The sequence below is a fragment of the Oncorhynchus mykiss genome, chromosome 25, assembly GCF_013265735.2.
Source record: "Oncorhynchus mykiss isolate Arlee chromosome 25, USDA_OmykA_1.1, whole genome shotgun sequence".
Taxonomy (NCBI): domain Eukaryota; kingdom Metazoa; phylum Chordata; class Actinopteri; order Salmoniformes; family Salmonidae; genus Oncorhynchus; species Oncorhynchus mykiss.
The window spans coordinates 23,570,955-23,594,410 of record NC_048589.1 but is presented as its reverse complement, the minus strand read 5'-3'; the positions used below and the strand labels follow the sequence as shown (position 1 = coordinate 23,594,410).

Here is a 23,456-nt window from a genome sequence, read left to right as displayed (position 1 = left end):
GAATGAACTGTTTCGCTGCCAGACAAGGCTCCGCTGATAGCGTAACATACGTAACATTGCAAAAATCGGAAACTTTCTGTCCAAAAATGATGCAGAAAAATTAATCCATGCTTTTGTCACTTCTAGGTTAGACTACTGCAATGCTCTACTTTCAGGCTACCCGGATAAAGCACTAAATAAACTTCAGTTAGGGCTAAATACGGCTGCTAGAATCCTGACTAGAACCAAAAAATTTGATCATATTACTCCAGTGCTAGCCTCCCTACACTGGCTTCCTGTCAAAGCAAGGGCTGATTTCAAGGTTTTACTGCTAACCTACAAAGCATTACATGGGCTTGCTCCTACCTATCTCTCTGATTTGGTCCTGCCGTACATACCTACACGTACGCTACGGTCACAAGACGCAGGCCTCCTAATTATCCCTAGAATTTATAAGCAAACAGCTGGAGGCAGGGCTTTCTCCTATAGAGATCCATTTTTATGGAACGGTCTGCCTACCCATGTCAGAGACGCAAACTCGGTCTCAACCTTTAAGTCCTTACTGAAGACTCATCTCTTCAGTAGGTCATATTATTGAGTGTAGTCTGGCCCAGGAGTGGGAAGGTGAACGGAAAGGCTCTGGAGCAACGAACCGCCCTTGCTGTCTCTGCCTGGCCGGAGAATCCACTGGGATTCTCTGCCTCTAACCCTATTACAGGGGCGGAGTCACTGGCTTACTGGGGCTCTCTCATACCGTCCCTGGAGGGGGTGCGTCACCTGAGTGGGTTGATTCACGGAAGTGATCCTCCTGTCTGGGTTGGCGCCCCCCCCCCCCCCCCCCTTGGGTTGTGCCGTGGCGGAGATCTTTGTGGGCTATACTCAGCCTTGTCTCAGGATGGTAAGTTGGTGGTTGAAGATATCCCTCTAGTGGTGTGGGGGCTGTGCTTTGGCAAAGTGGGTGGGGTTATATCCTTCCTGTTTGGCCCTGTCCGGGGGTGTCCTCAGATGGGGCCACAGTGTCTCCTGACCCCTCCTGTCTCAGCCTCCAGTATTTATGCTGCAGTAGTTTATGTGTCGGGGGGCTAGGGTCAGTTTGTTATATCTGGAGTACTTCTCCTGTCCTATTCGGTGTCCTGTGTGAATTTAAGTGTGCTCTCTCTAATTCTCTCTTTCTCTCTTTCTCTCTCTCGGAGGACCTGAGCCCTAGGACCATGCCTCAGGACTACCTGACATGATGACTCCTTGCTGTCCCCAGTCCACCTGGCCGTGCTGCTGCTCCAGTTTCAACTGTTCTGCCTTATTATTATTCGACCATGCTGGTCATTTATGAACATTTGAACATCTTGGCCATGTTCTGTTATAATCTCTACCCAGCACAGCCAGAAGAGGACTGGCCACCCCACATAGCCTGGTTCCTCTCTAGGTTTCTTCCTAGGTTTTGGCCTTTCTAGGGAGTTTTTCCTAGCCACCGTGCTTCTACACCTGCATTGCTTGCTGTTTGGGGTTTTAGGCTGGGTTTCTGTACATCACTTTGAGATATCAGCTGATGTACGAAGGGATATATAAAATAAATTTGATTTGAGAGCCAGGTGTAGCGGTGGTTAGGATTCACTCCATGGTGCTGAAAAAAAAGCTCTGCTGTTGGGACAGCTTTATGTAGTCCCAAACAGTTTGTGGGTACCTTTGTCACCGTTATAGTGCAAGTAATATATGTTTTAGTGTTGTGCTGTGTAGTGGCCTTACTGGCATGCATTAATATTTGTTCAATGTTTTTGCCCCACCAAGAATTACATGTTAAAATCGCAACTTCCCTAGTGTACACTCTTGGGTAATACTTTTGGCAGAATAATCTATTATTCTCTTGTCTCTATCCTACCTGTGGTCTCTCAGTAGGCAATGGTGTCAGTCGAGTCAACTACGCAAGTGCGCATACTCCAGTCCTCGCGTGCTGGGGAAACTTCATTCGGATATCACTGTGTATAAGGACACTTGCCACTCGGATTTCTCTCTATCGAAAAAAAAAAAAGATTCTGAAAAAAACATCTTCAACTCTGCTTTGAAGGACGTAAACGCTCCAAACAGGTAGACATTCATGATTAAGGTGCGCACAGTTAGAGTTAGTAGCCTATAAACAGTTTGTGTTTATCAACAAATGGCGTAGGACGAACACAAATATCCTATAATGATAGAGAATAGAGTGTTCAAATGTAGTGTTTTACAGTTTAGCACTGAGTCTATGGGTGTGCATTTCGGACAGAGCTGGACATTGCAACTACATTGTGTCAGGGTATGACATGGGTGCGTTTAATACGAGGATCTGCCTCCTTTCCTATGTCATATTTCTTAGTCCTTACTAATATGAAAGGATTGGATATAGGTGAGTGCATTTTAGCAGTTACTCCAGCTAAACAATATTGCTTGGCTCTGAAATAGGACAATAGTAAAGATTACACTTACTGTATTTGAACCTGTGTCTCAGACAAGGGAAACAATTTATTGGGTTGGAATGTATGCAGACTTTGTGTTTGAATAGTTGGATGCACCTTGATGACATTCTTTCCATCTGCATCCATCTTATCACTCACACACCTTTCCTCCTAGTCACATCATGCTGTGGTATTTTATTTTAACCTGATGTCTGTTGGTGTCAGGCCATCATTACAGTAGGTAGGTGTGTTTATATGGAGTAACACTACATACCAAACTCTTAACCCACAGCAATGTCTACCCAAGCTTTCGCAATTACGTTGAACCATGACTTCCCAACTGATATTGAATAAGAGAAGCCTTTCCCTTGGAGAGAGGACGGCCGAGGGGTCAAGACACAAAATGACCACAGGAATTCCATCTAGGGACAATGTGCTTTTGAGTAGGAATAAAGGAGCAATTAGCTTGAAAATATACCATAGTAATACGACACAAGGAAGAAAAAACAAAACACATCCAGGTTTAAAGGACAGAATTCAGACTTTCATATCATCAGTAATTACTACATAGTACACACTTGAAAACACCCAAATCAGCTGTCTTTTTCCAAACTTTGCCAACTGCTATACTCAGAAAATCACACAGACTGTCATTCCCATTTCATACGCTGCTTACGTTCACATCAAAAAGAAAAAGAAAAAAAAGAAGCCTTCTTCAGACAAGTTTCTGCTACACTGTCTTCATATTTTCTGAGTTTAGGTTGTTCTTGAAGCGCCAGGTTTCTGTATGCTTATTTGCATGTGAGACTGGAAGTACAGGACCCTGTAGAGTGACTATGATTTCTGTGTCAAAACACTTTCAGCATTAGGGCTGTCTCGTTGGACCACAGAGGCTGGCTTGGCACTACTGTACTCTCTGATCTAAGTTGTCATCAAATAAGCAACAGCTGAGTGAGCGAGGGAAGTAAGAATGACCAAGAAGGGAGATTAAAAAAGCATCACAATTGACTTGAGTAGCTCTGAGTAGAACTGCAATTCAGATGTAGGATCTTCATTTGAGACAGTTTTCTACAGCAGGAAAATAATCCTGCAGCAACAGGAAATGTGAATTATTATGTGGATTATAATGAATGGATATTATTGTTGGGGTTTATACATTTTTGTAAGGGAAAATCAAGTCTGAAATTTCTAAATGGAAATTACAAACTTCAGAAGCCTTTTTAAACCTCAAATACACAACAAGTGTATTGCAAGAATGTTATCCTGCAACAGGGTGATCAAATTAAGATCCTACATCTGTATCCGTTTCTTTGCATAAAAGGGTATACAACAGCAGTATTGCCTTGGTCCCCTTGTTGTTCATAGGATGACTGAGGTGATGAACACACAGGAACCTGTGATAAAGGACTTCAGTGTAGCTGGAGCAGCATCAGGGGATCAGGGCATATCCTTTCAGGTGAGTCTACTGTTGCCTCAATCCATCCATCCATCCATCCATCCACCAGTCACTCAACCAAGAGTTTAATTGACAGCCTACTAATTATGAATGTGCCTTTAATTTTGGATCTTTCTGGTAAAATGTTGTATGAGCTCTCATTGCAAGGATCTCAGATTTGAACTTCAAATCCCTATAAGAAAGAGTAAAACACCCTAATAAAGAGTCAATCCATCCTACTTCTTGTGTCCAGATTTTCCCAGATACCCATGAGCGGAATCCCAAGCTGTCCAAGAGACTTCCCTCTATTGTGGTGGAGCCCTCTGATGGGGGCAATGTGGAAAGCGGGGAGCTCCGCTGGCCCCCTATGGATCCCAACTCTGTAGAGGCCCCAGGCGGGATGCAGCCCCACAAACACACTCCTCTTCAGACCACACAGGACCAGGCTGCAGGTAGGATAACCTGGCATGATATTCTGATTACCTCAATGTAAAGTGTGTGTGTGTGTGTGTGTGTGTGTGTGAGAGACTCTTTTCCTATCTGATTGTGACACCTCTCTCCATGTGTCTCCCAGATGAAGATCTGAATCACGGGGTGCAGGACAGCAGTGAAGTGGTGTATGGGGCCGTAGTGGAGGAATCTAACTGAGAAGATCATCCATCCACCTCCACAGCTGCTCTCACTGTAAATGTGTCCAGAATAAGAAAGATAGACAGGTGGGCAGGGGCACTGAGGAGAGTGGAGGAGGGACTTGGAGGGTCGTTACCCTCACACCCTGCGCACTGCAAGAAAACCAATGAGTTCATTCTGACGTTTCAGGCTGTACAGCTGTCTGTTAAAGCTGTCTTAAATAGCTTGCTTGTGCAGTTTCATATACATGCAGACTAGATCACAGCTACGCAGCACTGAATCATTTTGTTGTCCTCTAACTGTAGATATTTTGATACGTTGTGTAAAAATGTGGAATACTTTGTAAGAACTGAGGTGTTTTTGAACAGCAGTATTCAAAGCTGTGTCCAGCATGTATACTCCAAGTAAAATGTAAGCTAGATAAAGTGGTGACAACTGTGGGTATTCCTGTCTCGTGAAAAACTATGATTCTGATTGTGTACGTGAGTTCTTTCAACTTGTTCTACCATAAAATGCAACAGCTAACATCCAGAGATAGTCCTAGTTGTTACAATCAATGGGAGTAAAAATGCTGTGTGTGTACCGCAAATGCATTTTTCTCATCTGCAGTTTTTATAAACAGTCAATAAGTGAGTGCTGAGATTGAAGCCCCAGTTATTGCACAGACAATAAAGTCTTTAGGCTTGCCAAACCTTTTTTGTTGAATTTGTCAGCCTGTGCCTTTATATTTTTCTCCCCCTCTCTCTCTCACCCCCTTCATGTCGATCCACTCCCCACCATCCACAATCCCCATGTCTGATGGCTCTCTTGGATCTGGTTTCCTGGTATAGGTCAGATTCAGTGTCTTCATCTAGACACAGACATGAGTGGCAGGGACTCAATCTTATTTTTCTATCTCTCCTTCCTTTTTGAATGTGACCTTTCAGCTGACAGCCTTGTTAAGAGCCCTTCGGGACACAGCAAACATGCTCACCTCTGGAAAAACAGAAGGGCAGCATTGGAGAGCAAAGGAGTGAAAGAGAAAAAATAAATATGGTGTAGAATATCTATTATCTATTATTTTAATGGAATGTCAATACTGTGCACTATTTAGAGGCTAACTGGGTCTTCAAATTTGATGAAGACGCACAATGATGTATCAAAAATATACCATATACCATACTACTGCAGCAGGACTCTAGTGATTTAGTATGTTACTCCTTGATTATTATTATAACTATTTCAACATAAACACCAGACATCATTTTTCTCTTTGCTCACAATAGCATATTGTGCACGCAAGTGGAAATAGTTGTGCTTTTACATACAGCAAGATACAGCTACAGCCATGTCAAAAGGTAACAGCCGTTTGACATGTCTACTGCATCACCATGGCAAGCAGATTTCCATATAATTTCTGAAGCTATATTTGACCCAGTTGTATAAAACATGCCTGTTGATTCTCTCCCTGCATGTTGATACAATCACCATCACCAGTGTCCCTTTTATCATGGTGATTATCATCACAAGTACATTTACAACCTTCTGTCTGTGTTTTTTCCATCCTCTATTTTGTTCCATTTTGTAGGACAAAGAGTGAGCCACGTCAGACAGCCACTTCCCTCCCTGTTGATGTAAAAGTGCCTTTTGATAGAATAGCATTAAGGTGAGGTGCATCAGGTGTTTTTTTTCAGCTTTTAAAAGGGATCTTTGTTCTTGTGGTGCCCACGCTGTGTTCCCACTTTCATCTTCCTCTTCTGCTGGCTTCAAACAGGTCCTTCAAAGCGGGTCGTGATGGGTCAAGTTAGATTCCCCACCACACACCACACCTAACCTATCTCTGCTCAGTCTCACCACCCACCCAGCATCATCAGCCTTTAACATCACTTTCAGCCTCCTTTCGCACCATCATCAGGGCAGCAGGGCAGAGAACTCTCATGGCAGGGTCATTATGCTTAAATGAGGCCAAGTTCAGGAAAACTAGGACATGCCTGTGCATTTGCGCCCGACTGTCTTTTCCCACCCAGACCAAGGACTGAAATGAAGGCTTTGAGAGGGCATGTCTTTTGGCAGTTATTCACTCACTGTAAATTATGTGAAGGTGAGAGAGAACCTTCAGAGGCAGAGCTCCTCCAATGAGGACATAAAGATTTACAGTGTAATCTCCCAACAGTGATTCTCTCCCTCTTGTTTACTGTCCATATGGTAATTTATCGTGCAAAGGCTCTTAACCACACCAACTTAAACTACTATACATTCAGTTCATGTAATCAGTGAGATAGAACAACAGCCTCACTACAGAATTACAAACAAAAATGCACTTTCTGAATGCTTGTTTTATAGAATAAGATTAATCAGTGTAACATGACCACTATCATTTCAGTGAAGAACTCAAGGCTACTTCTCTCTGTTAGTGATGCAGTCCACATATGTACCACATCAGAAGGTCACCCCTGTAACCTTTCCAGCACGCATTAAATGTCATTTTAATCAATTGTAGATAAGAGGCACTACAAATGGCAGAGCCGAAGAGAACTTCAGTTAGCAGCATAAAATGACACATTAACAGTTTCTTTGTCACAATCATCTGAACTGTCACAGTGTGAATCCTTTCATGAGACAGATTTGTTTCTAGTATGTTTCTCTAAGATAAAGTTATAATTATACAGTGCATTCGGAAAGTATTCAGATCAGCCTTATTCTAACATTTTTCCCTCATCAATCTACTCACAATACCCCATAATTACAAAACAGGTTTTAAAAATGTGTTGCAAATGTATAAAAAAAATTAATCAATGAAATAATACATTTACATAAGTATTCAAATCAAATCAAATTGTATTAGTCACGTGCGCCGAATACAACAAATGTAGACCTTACAGGGAAATGCTTCCTTACAAGCCCTTAACCAACAATGTAGTTAGAAAAATTATGAATAAGAATAAGAAATACAAGGAACAAGTAATTAAAGAGCCGCAGTAAAATAACAATAGCAAGACTATGTACAGGGGGTACCGGTACAGAGTCAATGTGCGGGGGCACCGGCTGTTTGAAGTAAAAGTGACTATACATAGATAATAACAGAGAGTAGCAGTGGAGAAAAAGAGGGGGTGAGGGGGAGGCAATGCAAATGGTCTGGGTCGCCATTTGATAAGCGTCTTACGGCTTCGGAGTAGAAGCTGTTTATTAACCTCTTGGACCAAGACTTAGTGCTCCGGTACCGCTTGCCGTGCGGTAGTAGAGAGTACAGTCTATGACTAGGGTGGCTGGAGTCTTTGACAATTTTTAGGGCCTTCCTCTGACACCTCCTGGTATAGAGGTCCTGGATGGCAGAAAGCTTGGCCCCATTGATATACTGGGCCATATGCACTACCCTCTGTAGTGCCTTGCGGTCGGAGGCCGAGCAGTTGCCATACCAGGCAATGATGCAACCATGCTCTCGATGGTCTCTTCACGACTGTCTAGGTGTGCTTGGACCATGTTAATTAGTTGGTGATGTGGACACCAAGGAACTTGAATTTCTCAACCTGCTCCACTACAGCCCCGTAGATGAGTATGGGAGTGTGCTCGGTCCTCCTTTTCCTGTAGTTCACAATCATCTCCTTTGTCTTGATCACATTGAGGGAGAGGTTGTTGTCCTGACACCACCCGGCCAGGTCTCTGACCTCCTCCCTATAGGCTGTCTCGTCATTGTCGGTGATCAGGCCTACCACTGTTGTGTCATCGGCAAACTTAATGATGGTGTTGGAGTCGTGCCTGACCATGCAGTCATGAGTGAACAGGGAGTACAGGAAGGGACTGAGCACGCACCACTGAGGGGCCCTTGTGTTGAGGGTCAGCGTGGCGGATGTGTTGTTACCTACCCTTATTGCCTAGGGGCGGCCCGTCAGGAAGTCCAGGATCCAGCTGCAGAGGGAGGTGTTTAGTCCCAGGGTCCTTAGCTTATTTATGAGCTTTGAGGGCACTATTGTGCTGAACGCTGAGCTGTAGTCAATGAATAGCATTCTCACATAGGTGTTCCTTTTGTCCAGGTGGGAAAGGGCAGTGTGCAGTGCAATAGAGATTGCATCATCTGTGGATCTGTTAGGGTGGTATGCAAATTGGAGTTCAGACCCTTTACTCAGTACTTTTTTGAAGCACCTGTCATGACATGGCACTTTCTGGGGATAGAGCGTGGCATCCCACTCTCCCTCTCTCCCTCCTACACCCAGGTTCTGTTATCTCAGGTCATAAGTTCCTGGAGGAGACTCGACTTCTGGCCATGCAGTATAGAGAGAGAGAGAGAGTTTCACAGTAGAAAAGGAACTTCTTCTACATCACAGAACCGGAGAACTGAACAATATCCATGTTTTGGAGAATGTGTAAGCGGTCGGTGGAGAAGCCAGCTACGACCCGGCCCATTTTGTTTCATGTTTGTGACCTCATGAAAGACAATACAGCCACATTACCATAACTCTGTTTATACATATGGCTCCATTATGAGGTTTGCGTCTAGTTATTGTATAAAATGAATGAGTAAAGATTAAACTATTTGTGAAATGATGTAAGGTGATGTTGAACCGTCAATGTGAGAGAATTGTATTCCCTGGTAAGTTTAACTCAAATTAAATCAAATCAAATGTATTTATATAGCCCATCGTACATCAGCTGATATCTCCAAGTGCTGTACAGAAACCAAGCCTAAAACCCCAAACAGCAAGCAATGCAGGTGTTGAAGCACGTTGGCTAGGAAAAACTCCCTAGAAAGGCCAAAACCTAGGAAGAAACCTACAGAGAAACCAGGCTATGAGGGGTGGCCAGTCCACTTCTGGCTGTGCCGGGTGGAGATTATAACAGAACATGGCCAAGATGTTCAAATGTTCATAAATTACCAGCATGTTCAAATAATAGGTCTGGGATAGGTAGCACGTCCGTCCGGTGAACAGGTCAGGATTCCATAGCCAAAGGCAGAACAGTTGAAACTGGAGCAGCAGCACGGCAAGGTGGACTGGGGACAGTAAGGAGTCATCATGCCAGGTAGTCCTGAGGCATGGTCCTACGGCTCAGGTCCTCCGAGAGAGAGAAAGAAAGAGAGAAAGAGAGAGAGAATTAGAGAGAGCGTACTTATATTCACATAGGACACCGGATCAGAGAGGAGAAGTACTCCAGATATAACAAACTGACCCTAGCCCCCCGACACATAAACTACTGCAGCATAAATACTGGAGGGTGAGACAGGAGGGGTCAGGAGACACTGTGGCCCCATCCGATGATACCCCAGACAGGGCCAAACATGAAGGATATAACCCCTCCCACTTTGCCAAAGCACAGCCCCCACACCACTAGAGGGATATCTTCAACCACCAACTTACCATCCCGAGACAACGCCGAATATAGCCCACAAAGATCTCCGCCACGGCACAACCCAAGGGGGGCGCCAACCCAGACAGGAAGACCACGTCAGTGACTCAACCCACTCAAGTGACGCACCCCTCCTAGGGACGGCGTGGAAGAGCACCAGTAGGCCAGTGATTCAGCCACTGTAATAGGGTTAGAGGCAGAGAATCCCAGTGGAGAGAGGGGAACCGGCCAGGCAGAGACAGCAAGGGCGGTTCGTTGCTCCAGAGCCTTTCCGTTCACCTTCACACTCCTGGGCCAGACTACACTCAATCATATGACCCACTGAAGATATGAGTCTTCAGTAAAGACTTAGAGGTTGAGACAGAGTCTGCGTCTCTCACATGGGTAGGCAGACCATTCCATAAAAATGGAGCTCTATAGGTGAAAGCCCTGCCTCCAGCTGTTTGCTTATAAATTCTAGGGATAATTAGGAGGCCTGCGTCTTGTGACCGTAGCGTACGTGTAGGTATGTACGGCAGGACCAAATCAGAGAAATAGGTAGGAGCAAGCCCATTTAATGCTTTGTAGGTTAGCAGTAAAACCTTGAAATCAGCCATTGCCTTGACAGGAAGCCAGTGTGGGGAGGCTAGCACTGGAGTAATATGATCGCATTTTTTGGTTCTAGTCAGGATTCTAGCAGCCGTATTTAGCACTGACTGAAGTTTACTTAGTGCTTTATCTGGGTAGCCGGAAAGTAGAGCATTGCAGTAGTCTAACCTAGAAGTGACAAAAGCATGGATTAATTTTTCTGCATCATTTTTGGACAGAAAGTTTCTGATTTTTGCAATGTTACGTAGATGGAAAAAAGCTGTCCTTGAAACAGTCTTGATATGTTCGTCAAAAGAGAGATCAGGGTCCAGAGTTATGCCGAGGTTCTTCACAGTTTTATTTGAGACGACTGTACAACCATTAAGATTAATTGTCAGATTCAACAGAAGATCTCTTTGTTTCTTGGGACCTAGAACAAGCATCTCTGTTTTGTCCGAGTTTAAAAGTAGAAATTTGCAGCCATCCACTTCCTCACTTCGTTGGGTGGCAGGGTAGCCTAGTGGTTAGAGCGTTGGACTATTAATCGAAAGGTTGCAAGTTCAAATCCCCAAGCTGACAAGGTACAAATCTGTTGTTCTGCTCCCGAACAGGCAGTTTACCCACTGTTCCTAGGCTGTCATTGAAAATAAGGATTTGTTCTTAACTGACTTGCCTAGTTAAATAAAATTACAACTATATCTGAAACACAGGCTTCTAGCGAGGGCAATTTGGGGGCTTCACCATGTTTAATTGAAATGTACAGCTGTGTGTCATCCGCATAGCAGTGAAAGTTAACATTATGTTTTCAAATGACATCCAAGAGGTAAAATATATAGTGGTCCTAAAACGGAACCTTGAGGAACACCAAAATTTACAGTTGATTTGTCAGAGGACAAACCATTCACAGAGACAAACTGATATCTTTCCAACAGATAAGATCTAAACCAGGCGAGAACCTGTCCGTGTAGACCAATTCGGGTTTTCAATCTCTCCAAAAGAATGTAGTGATCGATGGTATCAAAAGCAGCACTAAGGTCTAGGAGCACGAGGACAGATGCCATTAAAAGGACATTTACCACCTTCACAAGTGCCGTCTCAGTGCTACGATGGGGTCTAAAACCAGACTGAAGCATTTCATATACATTGTTTGTCTTCAGGAAGGCAGTGAGTGGCTGCGCAACAGCCTTTTCTAAAATATTTGAGAGGAATGGAAGATTCGATATAGGCCGATAGTTTTTTATATTTTATGGGTCAATGTTTGGCTTTTTCAAGAGAGACTTTATTACTGCCACTTTTAGTGAGTTTGGTACACGTCCGGTGGATAGAGAGCCGTTTATTATGTTCAACATAGGAGGGCCAAGCACAGGAAGCAGCTCTTTCAGTAGTTTAGTTGGAATAGGGTCCAGTATGCAGCTTAAAGGTTTAGAGGCCAGGATTATTTTCATTGTGTCAAGAGATATAGTACTAAAACACTTGAGTGTCTCTCTTGATCCTAGGTCCTGGCAGAGTTGTGCAGACTCAGGACAACTGAGCTTTGAAGGAATATGCAGATTTAAAGAGGAGTCCGTAATTTGCTTTCTAATAATCATGATCTTTTCCTCAAAGAAGTTCATGAATTTATTACTGCTGAAGTGAAAGCCATCCTCACTTGGGGAATGCTGCTTTTTAGTTAGCTTTGCTACAGTTTCAAAAATAAATTTTGGATTGTTCTTAATTAAGTTGGAAAAATAGGATGATCGAGCAGCAGTAAGGGCTCTTCGATACTGCACGGTACTGTCTTTCCAAGCTAGTCGGAAGACTTCCAGTTTGGTGTGGCGCCATTTCCGTTCAAACTTTCTGGAAGCTTGCTTCAGAGCTCGGGTATTTTCTGTATACCAGGGAGCTAGTTTCTTATGATAAATGTTTTTAGTTTTTAGGGGTGCAACTGCATCTAGGGTATTGCGCAAGGTTAAATTGAGTTCCTCAGTTAGGTGGTTAACTGATTTTTGTCCTCTGACGTCCTTGGGTAGGCAGAGGGAGTCTGGAAGGGCATCAAGGAACATTAGTGTTGTCTGTGAATTCATAGCACGACTTTTGATGCTCCTTGGTTGGGGTCTGAGCAGATTATTTGTTGCAATTGCAAACGCAATAAAATGGTGGTCCGATAGTCCAGGATTATGAGGAAAAACATTAAGATCCACAACATTTATTCCATGGGACAAAACTAGGTCCAGAGTATGACTGTGACAGTGAGTAGGTCCAGAGACATGTTGGACAAAACCCACTGAGTCGATGATGGCTCCGAAAGCCTTTTGGAGTGGGTCTGTGGACCTTTCCATGTGAATATAAAAGTCACCAAAAATGTGAATATTATCTGCTATGAATACAAGGTCCGATAGGAATTCAGGGAACTCAATGAGGAACGCTGTACATGGCCCAGGATGCCTGTAAACAGTAGCTATAAAAAGTGATTGAGTAGGCTGCATAGATTTCATGACTAGAAGCTCAAAATGTTTTTGTAAATTGAAATTTGCCATCGTAAATGTTAGCAACACCTACGCCTTTGCGGGATGCACGGGGGATATGGTCACTAGTGTAACCAGGAGGTGAGGCCTCATTTAACACAGTAAATTCATCAGGCTTAAGCCATGTTTCAGTCAGGCCAATCACATCAAGATTATGATCAGTGATTAGTTCATTGACTATATTTGCCTTTGAAGTAAAGGATCTAACATTAAGTAGCCCTATTTTGAGATGTGAGGTATCACGATCTCTTTCAATAATGACAGGAATGGAGGAGGTCTTTATCCTAGTGAGATTGCTAAGGCGAACACCGCCATGTTCAGTTTTGCCCAACTCAGGTCGAGGCACAGACAACTAAGTCATTGGCCCGCCCCCATGAGCACAGACATGATCTGTCTCATGGGACATCCCTTTTCTACTGTTACGAATAAAAACCCCACCTGAAGAAATCCTCTTCAGACCACACGTACCTCGGTCAGCTGAGGGGGCGAAGGTTGAGTAGAGACCACAAAAACCTCAATATGAGCTAAGGTTGTAATGGTTTTTGAATCCCTAACCATACCACATGGAGCATTGGCTACATGGGTGGAAATGGTTCAACTCTGAGACTATCGATCCAGACAGAATAAGAGAAAATCTTTGATACTAATTACTAGTCTGCAGCTAGAAATTATGTGAACCTGAGATGCGAAGACCAACAACCACCGAAACATCTATTCTATAAGAACATTTCTGAATGGTACTCTGAAGTATCCATTCAAACCACGAAAGGCTCCAGGGAAGCATAGAGACACTTGGATTAACTTTCCAACAGAGAGACGGACGATTCCAACAGAGGTCACGACGACACACTGAGCGTAAATATATATTGATTACAATTATTCCCAAATGAATGAGCATTCATGTGCAAAGGATTAGCATTTCAATTAATATAATTATCAACTGTGTAGTGTGTCTTTTGTCTTTCCCGCCATTCTCAGTCCACACCCACTTCCCATTATCCACCAAGCCGTCATATCAGCTTAGCCCACTAGGGAACCTCCCCTATCATTTCCTAGTAACCATATCTACTGTTTGTTTGTTTATGCATTTCTGTGATTATGTAGTTAGTTAGTAAATAAATGATTAAGACAATTGGTGTATGGATGATTCATAGTAAAGGCTGGGTTCGTGCAGATAACCAACAATTTACGACGTTTGGAATGAGACTAACGTGAGGTAAAGAATAGTTAATTAATTAGAAGAGTTATATTAGGAAAATTATAACTTTGTAATCTGAAGATTTTCCATGATGCCAAAGACACAACACACCTTTGGCAGAGATTAAAGCCTTGAGTCTTCTAGGGTATAACGCTACAAGTTTGGCACACCTGTATTTGTGGAGTTTCTCCCATTCGTCTCTGCAGATCCTCTCAAGCTCTGTCAGGTTGGATGGGGAGCGTCCAACCAAATTATTTTCAGGTCTCTCTTTTCAGGAATTATTTTCAGGTCTCTCCAGAGATGTTCAATCGGGTTCAAGTCCAGGCTCTGGCTGGGCCACTCAAGGATATTCAGACTTGTTCCAAGCCACTCCTGCATTGTCTTGGCTGTGTGCTGAGGGTTGCTGTCCTTTTGGAACGTGAACTTTTTCCCCAGTCTGAGGTCCTGAGCGCTCTAGAACAGGTTTTCATCAAGGATCTCTTTGTACTTTGCTCCGTTCATCTTTCCCTCGATCCTAACCAGTCTCCCAGTCCCTTCTGCTGAAAAACATCCCCACAGCATGATGCTGCCACCACGATGCTTCACCGCAGGGATGGTACCAGGTCTCCTCCAGGCGTGACGCTTTGCATTCAAGCTAAAGAGTTCAATCTTGTTTTCATCAGACCAGAGAATTTTGTTTCTGAGAGTCTTTAGGTGCCTTTTGGCAAACTCCAAGCGTGCTGTCATGTGCCTTTTACTGAGGAGTGGCTTCTGTCTGGCCACTCTACCATAAAGGCCTGATTGGTGGAGTGATGCAGAGATGGTTGTCCTTCTGGACAGTTCTCCCATCTCCACAGAGCAACTCTGACGCTCTGTCAGAGTCACCATCTGGTTCTTGGTCACCTCCCTGACCAAGGACCTTCTCCCCAGATTGCTAGGTTTGGCTGACTCTAGGAAGAGTCTTGGATGTACCAAATTTATTCCATTTAAGAATGATGGAAGCCACTGTGTTCTTGGGGACCTTCAATGCTGCAGACATTTTTTGGTACCATTCCCCAGATCTGTGCCTCGACACAATCCTGTCTCTGAGCTCTATTGACAATTCCTTCGACCTCATGGCTTGGTTTAATAAGGCTGTAAGGTAACAAAATGTGGAAAAAGTCAAAGGGTATGAATACTTTCCGAGTGCACTGTATTACAAATCAGAATAACTCATTCAAATCATATAATTTGAGTATATATTACAAATATTCAAATTACTGTGCATAGATCTTCATCCGTACCAACTGTACACTTAGAAATGGGTCAGTTCCTCCTCACACACACACACACACACACACTTTCCCACTCAGAGTGATTAATTATTGGCAAACAGCCAATCCCAAGGGGTAGGGGTGCTATATTTACCATTGCACTCCATGATGGAGCAGGAGAGAATTATAAAACAGCCCCTTACAGACAAATCTCTCGACATGAACGATGAAGAGAAAGAAAGGTTGTAAATATTTGATATAATTTATCTTTCCAGACACAAACCAGTGACTGAATTGGGTTCCAAATACAAACAAACAAGCAATCAGCATCTCTAGAGAAAAACTTCTCTGACCTCTGGATGTAGGTAGTTGAGTTCCCCTTCATGGGTTGCACAATGGGAGTATGAGGCATCTCCAGGTGGAGTGTTTGAAAAACATTTTTGTTGCCGATGTGATGCCTGTGTTTCCAGTGGTTTTACTGGTGTTTTTTCTAACATTCCCCAGTTTCATAGGCAAACCCTGGGGCATCTCTGGTACTCACACACTAAACAGAGCCAATGTTACTGTATAGCTTTATGAGCCCCCATCCTCCTGCCCCCAGACGCTCACAGCCCCTGTGGTTGGCTCATATTACCACCCTTTCCCTGGCACTACAACGGTGAGAGGGGGCAGAGGTATATTATATTATACCTGTATCTGGCATGTCAGAGCTTACCTGCCATCACTTACAACAGATGGCTCTTGACTTTCAATATGCAGTCACACAAGGTTGGCAGATATTCCAAAGTTTATTTTCGACCTCCAAACACAGCTGTATGTCTCCACATAGCTGGTGAACACAAATAAATTGTGTGTGTCACAAACAGACAGCTTAACTTGAGTGGATTGATTATGAAACCAGCCAGCCACCTATGTCAGTGACACTGACCGATCAGGGTGGATAGTTGCTGCAGAATAGCCTGGAAAACAGACCACCTTCCTGCTACCGGATGGCCTCAGGCTAGGCTGGAATCCCTCTGATGTGAGTTTATCGATCTTTGGGTATTAGATGACATTTGAAGAGCAGTTTTTGTTTTTGCTTCGTGACTCGTGTTGTTGGAGCATATGATTTTCTGTGCTGAAAGATTTACTACAATGCCCCTAAATACACCATATTTTCATACAATATTTTGTTATAATTTTTGTTACCTCAAAGCTAAATCCATTCCTCTGTCTTAGTCATATAGAGATGGAAAGGGATCTCTCCTTAGAAATAACCCCTTTTCCCAAGGACATTACCATTGAGGGCTTCCACCATTTTAAAATAGTGGGCTGGGGATTCCTATGGGTTGGGAGCAGTCAGCCAATGATCAGAGCATTGTTTTCTTCTTCAAATTGGGTGCTATTGTTTGTTACTGGCTTTAAGCTATATCACCGCCATCTAGTGGCAACCAGTGGTGTAAAAAGTACCCAATTGTCATACCTGAGTAAAAGTAAAGATACCTTAACATAAAAGTAAAAGTAAAAGTGGAAGTCACCCAGTAAAATACTACTTGAGTAAAAATCTAAAAGTATTGGGTTTTATATATACTTAAGTATCAAAAGCAATTATATATGCTACAATATACTTAAGTATCCAAAGTAAAAGTATAAATCATTTCAAAATAGTTATATTTAGCTAACCAGACAGCACAGATTTCTTGTATTGTTTAATTTACTGATAGTTTAATTTACTAATTTACTGATAATTTACTGATAGCCAGGGGCACACTCCAACACTCAGACATCGTTTACAAATGAAGGATTTGTGTTTAGTGAGTCCGCCAGATCAGAGGCAGTAGAGGTGACCAGGGATGTACGTGAATTGGACCATTTTCTTGTCATCCTCCACCTCTCAAAATGTAACAAGTACTTTTGGCTGTCAGGGAAAATGTATGGAGTAAAAAAGTACATACTTTTCTTTAGGAATATAGTGACGTAAAAAAAAAGTTGTTTACACCACTGGTGGCAACAATAAATGAATGACACACAATATTTGTTTCAGTCATCAATGGCACTGCTCTCGCTCTCACAGACACCTAATGGGACAAATTAAAATATGAGTCTTCTATGGTTTAAGTCTATGGTTATTCCTCATCTCCTATTTGCTGTTGTGCCCTCTATCCCCTCTGTCACTTTCACATGTTTCTCTCCCAGAGAGAGAACTTACTCACTGAGCCCATCTTACAGCCAGTCTGCTTGTCAAATGCAATCACAATGGCTGGCATGTCCATCTCATACAGGAAGTGAGATGATCCTCCTCTCTGGTGGCACATCTCACAGCTGGGCTACTACCATTTGACATCCTCAGTGCCAGGAGGGGAGCAAGGAGTGGATTGTGATCAGATCTTCCTGACTACTTTCGTAGGTAGTCAGGCACACATTGAACACTTACAAGTGTAGACTGATCTGGACAGTGAAACCATTTAAATCATCATTATCCCACCTTCTAAAATAATTTACAGGTGGCACCATTGACTTATGGCATCAAGCTTCAATGCCATACAACTCTCCTTCCGTGGCCTCCAACTGCTCTTAAATACAAGTAAAACTAAATTAATGCTCTTCAACCGATCGCTGCCTGCACCTGCCCGCCCGTTCAGAATCACTACTCTGGACGGTTCTGACTTAAAATATGTGGACAACTACAAATATCTAGGTGTCTGGTTAGACTGTAAACTCTCCTTCCAAACTCACATCAAACATCTCCAATCCAAAGTTAAATCTAGAATTGGCTTCCTATTTCACAACAAAGCATCCTTCACTCATGCTGCCAAACATACCCTCCTAAAACTGACCATCCTACCAATCCTCGACTTCGGCAATGTCATTTACAAAATAGCCTCCAATACCCTACTCAATAAATTGGATGCAGTCTGTCACAGTGCCATCCGTTTTGTCACCAAAGCCACATATACTACCCACCACTGCGACCTGTACACTCTCTTTGGCTGGCCCTCGCTTCATACACGTCGCCAAACCCACTGGCTCCAGGTCACCTACAAGACCCTGCTAGGTAAAGTCCCCCCTTATCTCAGCTCGCTGGTCACCCTAGCAGCACCCACCTGTAGCACGCAAAGCTAATTCCTCTTTTGGCCGCCTCTCCTTCCAGTTCTCTGCTGCCAATGACTGGAACAAACTAGAAAAATCTCTGAAACTGGAAACACTTATCTCCCTCACTAGCTTTAAGCATCAGCTGTCAGAGCAGCTCACAGTGTCATGTATTGTCATGTTGTGTCTTGTTTCTGTCCTTTCCCTTCACCCTGTCTCCCTCTGCTGGTCGTTATTAGGTTACCTTTTCTCCCCCTCTTTCCCCCAGCTGTTCCTTGTCTCCTCCTAACTACCTCGTCACCCCTTTTCCCACCTGTTCCCTTTTTCCCTCTGATTAGTCCTCTATATGAGTCACTGAGTCACTGGCTTTACTGGGGCTCTCTCATGCCGTCCCTGGAGGGGGTGCGTCACCTGAGTGGGTTGAGTCACTGATGTGGTCATCCTGTCTGGGTTGGCGCCCCCCCCCCCCCCTTAAGTTGTGCCGTGGCGGAGGTCTTTGTGGGCTATACTCAGCCTTGTCTCAGGATGGTATGTTGGTGGTTGAAGATATCCCTCTAGTGGTGTGGGGGCTGTGCTTTGGCAAAGTGGGTGGGGTTATATCCTTCCTGTTTGGCCCTGTCCGGGGGTGTCCTCGGAGTGGGCCACAGTGTCTCCTGACCCCTCCTGTCTCAGCCTCCAGTATTTATGCTGCAGTAGTTTATGTGTCGGGGGGCTAGGGTCAGTTTGTTATATCTGGAGTACTTCTCCTGTCCTATTCGGTGTCCTGTGTGAATCTAAGAGTGCGTTCTCTAATTCTCTCCTTCTCTCTTTCTCTCTCTCGGAGGACCTGAGCCCTAGGACCATGCCCCAGGACTACCTGACATGATGACTCCTTGCTGTCCCCAGTCCACCTGGCTGTGCTGCTGCTCCAGTTTCAACTGTTCTGCCTTATTATTATTCAACCATGCTGATCATTTATGAACATTTGAACATCTTGGCCATGTTCTGTTATAATCTCCACCCGGCACAGCCAGAAGAGGACTGGCCATCCCACATATGCTCTCTCTAATTCTCTCTTTCTTTCTCTCTCTCGGAGGACCTGAGCCCTAGGACCATGCCCCAGGAATACCTGACATGATGACTCTTTGCTGTCCCCAGTCCACCTGACTGTGCTGCTGCTCCAGTTTCAACTATTCTGCCTTATTATTATTCGACCATGCTGGTCATTTATGAACATTTGAACATCTTGACCATGTTTTGTTATAATCTCCACCCGGCACAGCCAGAAGAGGACTGGCCACCCCACATAGCCTGGTTCCTCTCTAGGTTTCTTCCTAGGTTTTGGCCTTTCTAGGGAGTTTTTCCTAGCCACCGTGCTTCTTCACCTGCATTGCTTGCTGTTTGGGGTTTTAGGCTGGGTTTCTGTACAGCACTTTGAGATATCAGCTGATGTACGAAGGGCTATATAAAATAAATTTGATTGATTGATTATATCTCTCTCTGTTTTTGTTTCTGTCTTTGTCGGATTCTTGTTTGTGTTATTCATGCCAGAACCAGACTATCGTCATGTTTGCTGCAACCTTGTCCTGTCCTGTCGGAATCTGCCGGTCCATCTGAGCCTACGTTTGTTTTGTTATTAAATAAGCTCTGTTTACGTTAATTCGCTTTTGGGTCCTCATTCACGCTCCGTAACAGAAGAATCCGACCAAGAATGGACCCAGCGACTTCGGATCCTCTCCACTCAGCCGTCGAGATCCAGGGAGCGATGCTAGGCAGACACGAGCAGGAATTGTCTGCTGCTCGACATGCCGTTGAGACCCTGGCCACCCAAGTCTCCAACCTCACAGAACAGGTTCACCATCTCCGCCTCGATCCACCGGCCACTTCCAGGGCTTTCGAATCTCCGGAGCCCAGAATCAATAACCCGCCGTGTTACTCTGGGGAGCCCACTGAATGCCGCTCGTTCCTCACCCAGTGTGATATTGTGTTTTCTCTCCAGCCCAACACTTACTCCAGGAGCACTGCTCGTGTCGCCTACGTCATATCTCTCCTTACTGGACGGGCTCGTGAGTGGGGCACGGCAATCTGGGAGGCAAGGGCTGAGTGTACTAACCAGTATCAGGACTTTAAGGAGGAGATGATACGGGTTTTTGATCGATCTGTTTTTGGGGAGGAGGCTTCCAGGGCCCTGTCTTCCCTATGTCAAGGTAATCGATCCATAACAGACTACTCTATTGAGTTTCGCACTCTTGCTGCCTCCAGTGGCTGGAACGAGCCGGCTTTGCTCGCTCGTTTTCTGGAGGGTCTCCGCGCAGAGGTAAAGGATGAGATTCTCTCCCGGGAGGTTCCTTCCAGCGTGGATTCCTTGATTGAACTCGCTATTCGCATTGAGCGACGGGTTGATCTTCGTCACCGAGCTCGTGGAAAGGAGCTCGCGTTCTCCGTTGCCCCCCTCTCCGCATCACTACCATCTTCCTCTGCCGGCTCGGGTGCTGAGCCTATGCAGCTGGGAGGTATCCGCATCTCGACTAAGGAGAGGGAACGGAGAATCACCAACCGCCTCTGTCTCTATTGCGGTTCTGCTGGTCATTTTGTCACTTCATGTCCAGTAAAAGCCAGAGCTCATCAGTAAGCGGAGGGCTACTGGTGAGCGCTACTACTCCTGTCTCTCCTTCAAGATCCTGCACTACCTTGTCGGTCCATCTACGCTGGACCGGTTCGTCAGCTTCCTGCAGTGCCTTAATAGACTCTGGGGCGGAGGGCTGTTTTATGGACGAGACCTGGGCTCGGGAACATGACATTCCTCTCAGACAGTTAAGGGAGTCCACGGCCTTGTTCGCCCTGGATGGTAGTCCTCTCCCCAGGATTCAGCGTGAGACGCTACCTTTAACCCTCACTGATTCTGGTAATCATAGCGAAACCATTTCTTTTTTAATTTTTCGTTCACCTTTTACACCTGTTGTTTTGGGCCATCCCTGGCTAGTTTGTCATAATCCTTCCATTAATTGGTCTAGTAATTCTATCCTCTCCTGGAACGTCTCTTGTCATGTGAAATGTTTAATGTCTGCTATCCCTCCTGTTTCCTCTGTCTCTTCTTCACAGGAGGAGCCTGGTGATTTGACAGGGGTGCCGGAGGAATATCACGATCTGCGCACGGTGTTCAGTCGGTCCAGGGCCACCTCTCTTCCTCCACACCGGTCGTATGATTGTAGTATTGATCTCCTTCCGGGAACCACTCCCCCCCGGGGTAGACTATACTCTCTGTCGGCTCCCGAACGTAAGGCTCTCGAAGATTATTTGTCTGTAGCTCTTGCCGCCGGTACCATAGTCCCCTCCTCCTCTCCCGCCGGAGCGGGGTTTTTTTTTGTTAAGAAGAAGGACGGGTCCCTGCGCCCCTGCATAGATTATCGAGGGCTGAATGACATAACAGTGAAGAATCGTTATCCGCTTCCTCTTATGTCTTCAGCCTTCGAGATCCTGCAGGGAGCCAGGTTTTTCACTAAGTTGGACCTTCGTAACGCTTACCATCTCGTGCGCATCAGGGAGGGGGACGAGTGGAAGACGGCGTTTAACACTCCGTTAGGGCACTTTGAATACCGGGTTCTTCCTTTCGGCCTCGCTAACGCTCCAGCTGTCTTTCAGGCATTAGTCAATGATGTCCTGAGAGACATGCTGAACATCTTTGTTTTCGTTTACCTTGACGATATCCTGATTTTTTTCACCGTCACTCCAGATTCATGTTCAGCACGTTCGACGTGTCCTCCAGCGCCTTTTAGAGAATTGTCTTTTTGTGAAGGCTGAGAAGTGCTCTTTTCATGCCTCCTCCGTCACATTTCTCGGTTCTGTTATTTCCGCTGAAGGCATTAAGATGGATCCCGCTAAGGTCCAAGCTGTCATTGATTGGCCCGTCCCTAGGTCACGCGTCGAGCTGCAGCACTTTCTCGGCTTCGCGAACTTCTATCGTCGTTTCATCCGTAATTTCGGTCAGGTGGCAGCCCCTCTCACAGCCCTTACTTCTGTCAAGACGTGCTTTAAGTGGTCCGTTTCCGCCCAGGGAGCTTTTGATCTCCTCAAGAATCGTTTTACATCCGCACCTATCCTTGTTACACCTGACGTCACTAGACAGTTCGTTGTCGAGGTTGACGCGTCAGAGGTGGGCGTGGGAGCCATTCTTTCTCAGCGCTCCCTCTCTGACGACAAGGTCCACCCTTGCGCGTATTTTTCTCATCGCCTGTCGCCGTCGGAACGTAACTATGATGTGGGAAACCGCGAACTGCTCGCCATCCGCTTAGCCCTAGGCGAATGGCGACAGTGGTTGGAGGGGGCGACCGTTCCTTTTGTCGTTTGGACTGACCATAGGAACCTTGAGTACATCCGTTCTGCCAAACGACTTAATGCGCGTCAGGCGCGCTGGGCGCTGTTTTTCGCTCGTTTCGAGTTCGTGATTTCTTATCGTCCGGGCTCTAAGAACACCAAGCCTGATGCTTTATCTCGTCTCTTCAGTTCTTCAGTAGCCTCCACTGACCCCGAGGGGATTCTCCCTGAGGGGCGTGTTGTCGGGTTGACTGTCTGGGGAATTGAGAGGCAGGTAAAGCAAGCACTCACTCAAACTCCGTCGCCGCGCGCTTGTCCCAGGAACCTTCTTTTCGTTCCCGTTCCTACTCGTCTGGCCGTTCTTCAGTGGGCTCACTCTGCCAAGTTAGCCGGCCACCCTGGCGTTCGGGGTACGCTTGCTTCCATTCGCCAGCGTTTTTGGTGGCCCACCCGGGAGCATGACACGCGTCGCTTCGTGGCTGCTTGTTCGGTCTGCGCGCAGACTAAGTCCGGTAACTCCCCTCCTGCCGGCCGTCTCAGGCCGCTTCCCATTCCCTCTCGACCGTGGTCTCACATCGCCTTAGATTTTGTCACCGGACTGCCTTCGTCAGCGGGGAAGACTGTTATTCTTACGGTTGTCGACAGGTTCTCTAAGGCGGCTCATTTTATTCCCCTTGCTAAGCTTCCTTCTGCTAAAGAGACGGCACAAATCATCATCGAGAATGTTTTCAGAATTCATGGCCTTCCGTCAGACGTCGTTTCGGACAGAGGTCCGCAATTCACGTCTCAATTTTGGAGGGAGTT

The 23,456-nt window shown here is 45.2% G+C and overlaps 1 protein-coding gene across 2 annotated transcripts; it reads left to right on the top strand.

The window, feature by feature from the left end:
• The first annotated feature begins 1,885 nt into the window (after window positions 1–1,885).
• LOC110505650 (protein LBH) lies at window positions 1,886–5,162 on the top strand. 2 transcript variants are annotated; one of them, XM_021585014.2, is made up of 4 exons: window positions 1,886–2,061; window positions 3,771–3,861; window positions 4,094–4,292; window positions 4,415–5,162. In XM_021585014.2, the coding sequence occupies exons 2-4, from the start codon at window positions 3,772–3,774 to the stop codon at window positions 4,486–4,488; spliced, it is 363 nt and encodes a 120-aa protein (XP_021440689.2). In that variant the 5' UTR covers window positions 1,886–2,061; window position 3,771; the 3' UTR covers window positions 4,489–5,162. The 2 variants fall into 2 exon arrangements, with proteins under 2 accessions (XP_021440689.2, XP_021440690.2); XM_021585015.2 differs by having other exon boundaries at window positions 1,913–2,080.
• Window positions 5,163–23,456: the final 18,294 nt, after the last annotated feature.

What these genes read in the sequence shown, in the direction of transcription:
- LOC110505650 (XM_021585014.2), top strand. Translation starts at nt 3,772, where the DNA reads ATGACTGAGGTGATGAACACACAGGAACCTGTGATAAAGGACTTCAGT. An exon ending in ATCAGGGCATATCCTTTCAG is followed by an intron (nt 3,862 to 4,093) that starts GTGAGTCTACTG and finishes TCTTGTGTCCAG; the next exon opens with ATTTTCCCAGATACCCATGA. An exon ending in CACACAGGACCAGGCTGCAG is followed by an intron (nt 4,293 to 4,414) that starts GTAGGATAACCT and finishes TGTGTCTCCCAG; the next exon opens with ATGAAGATCTGAATCACGGG.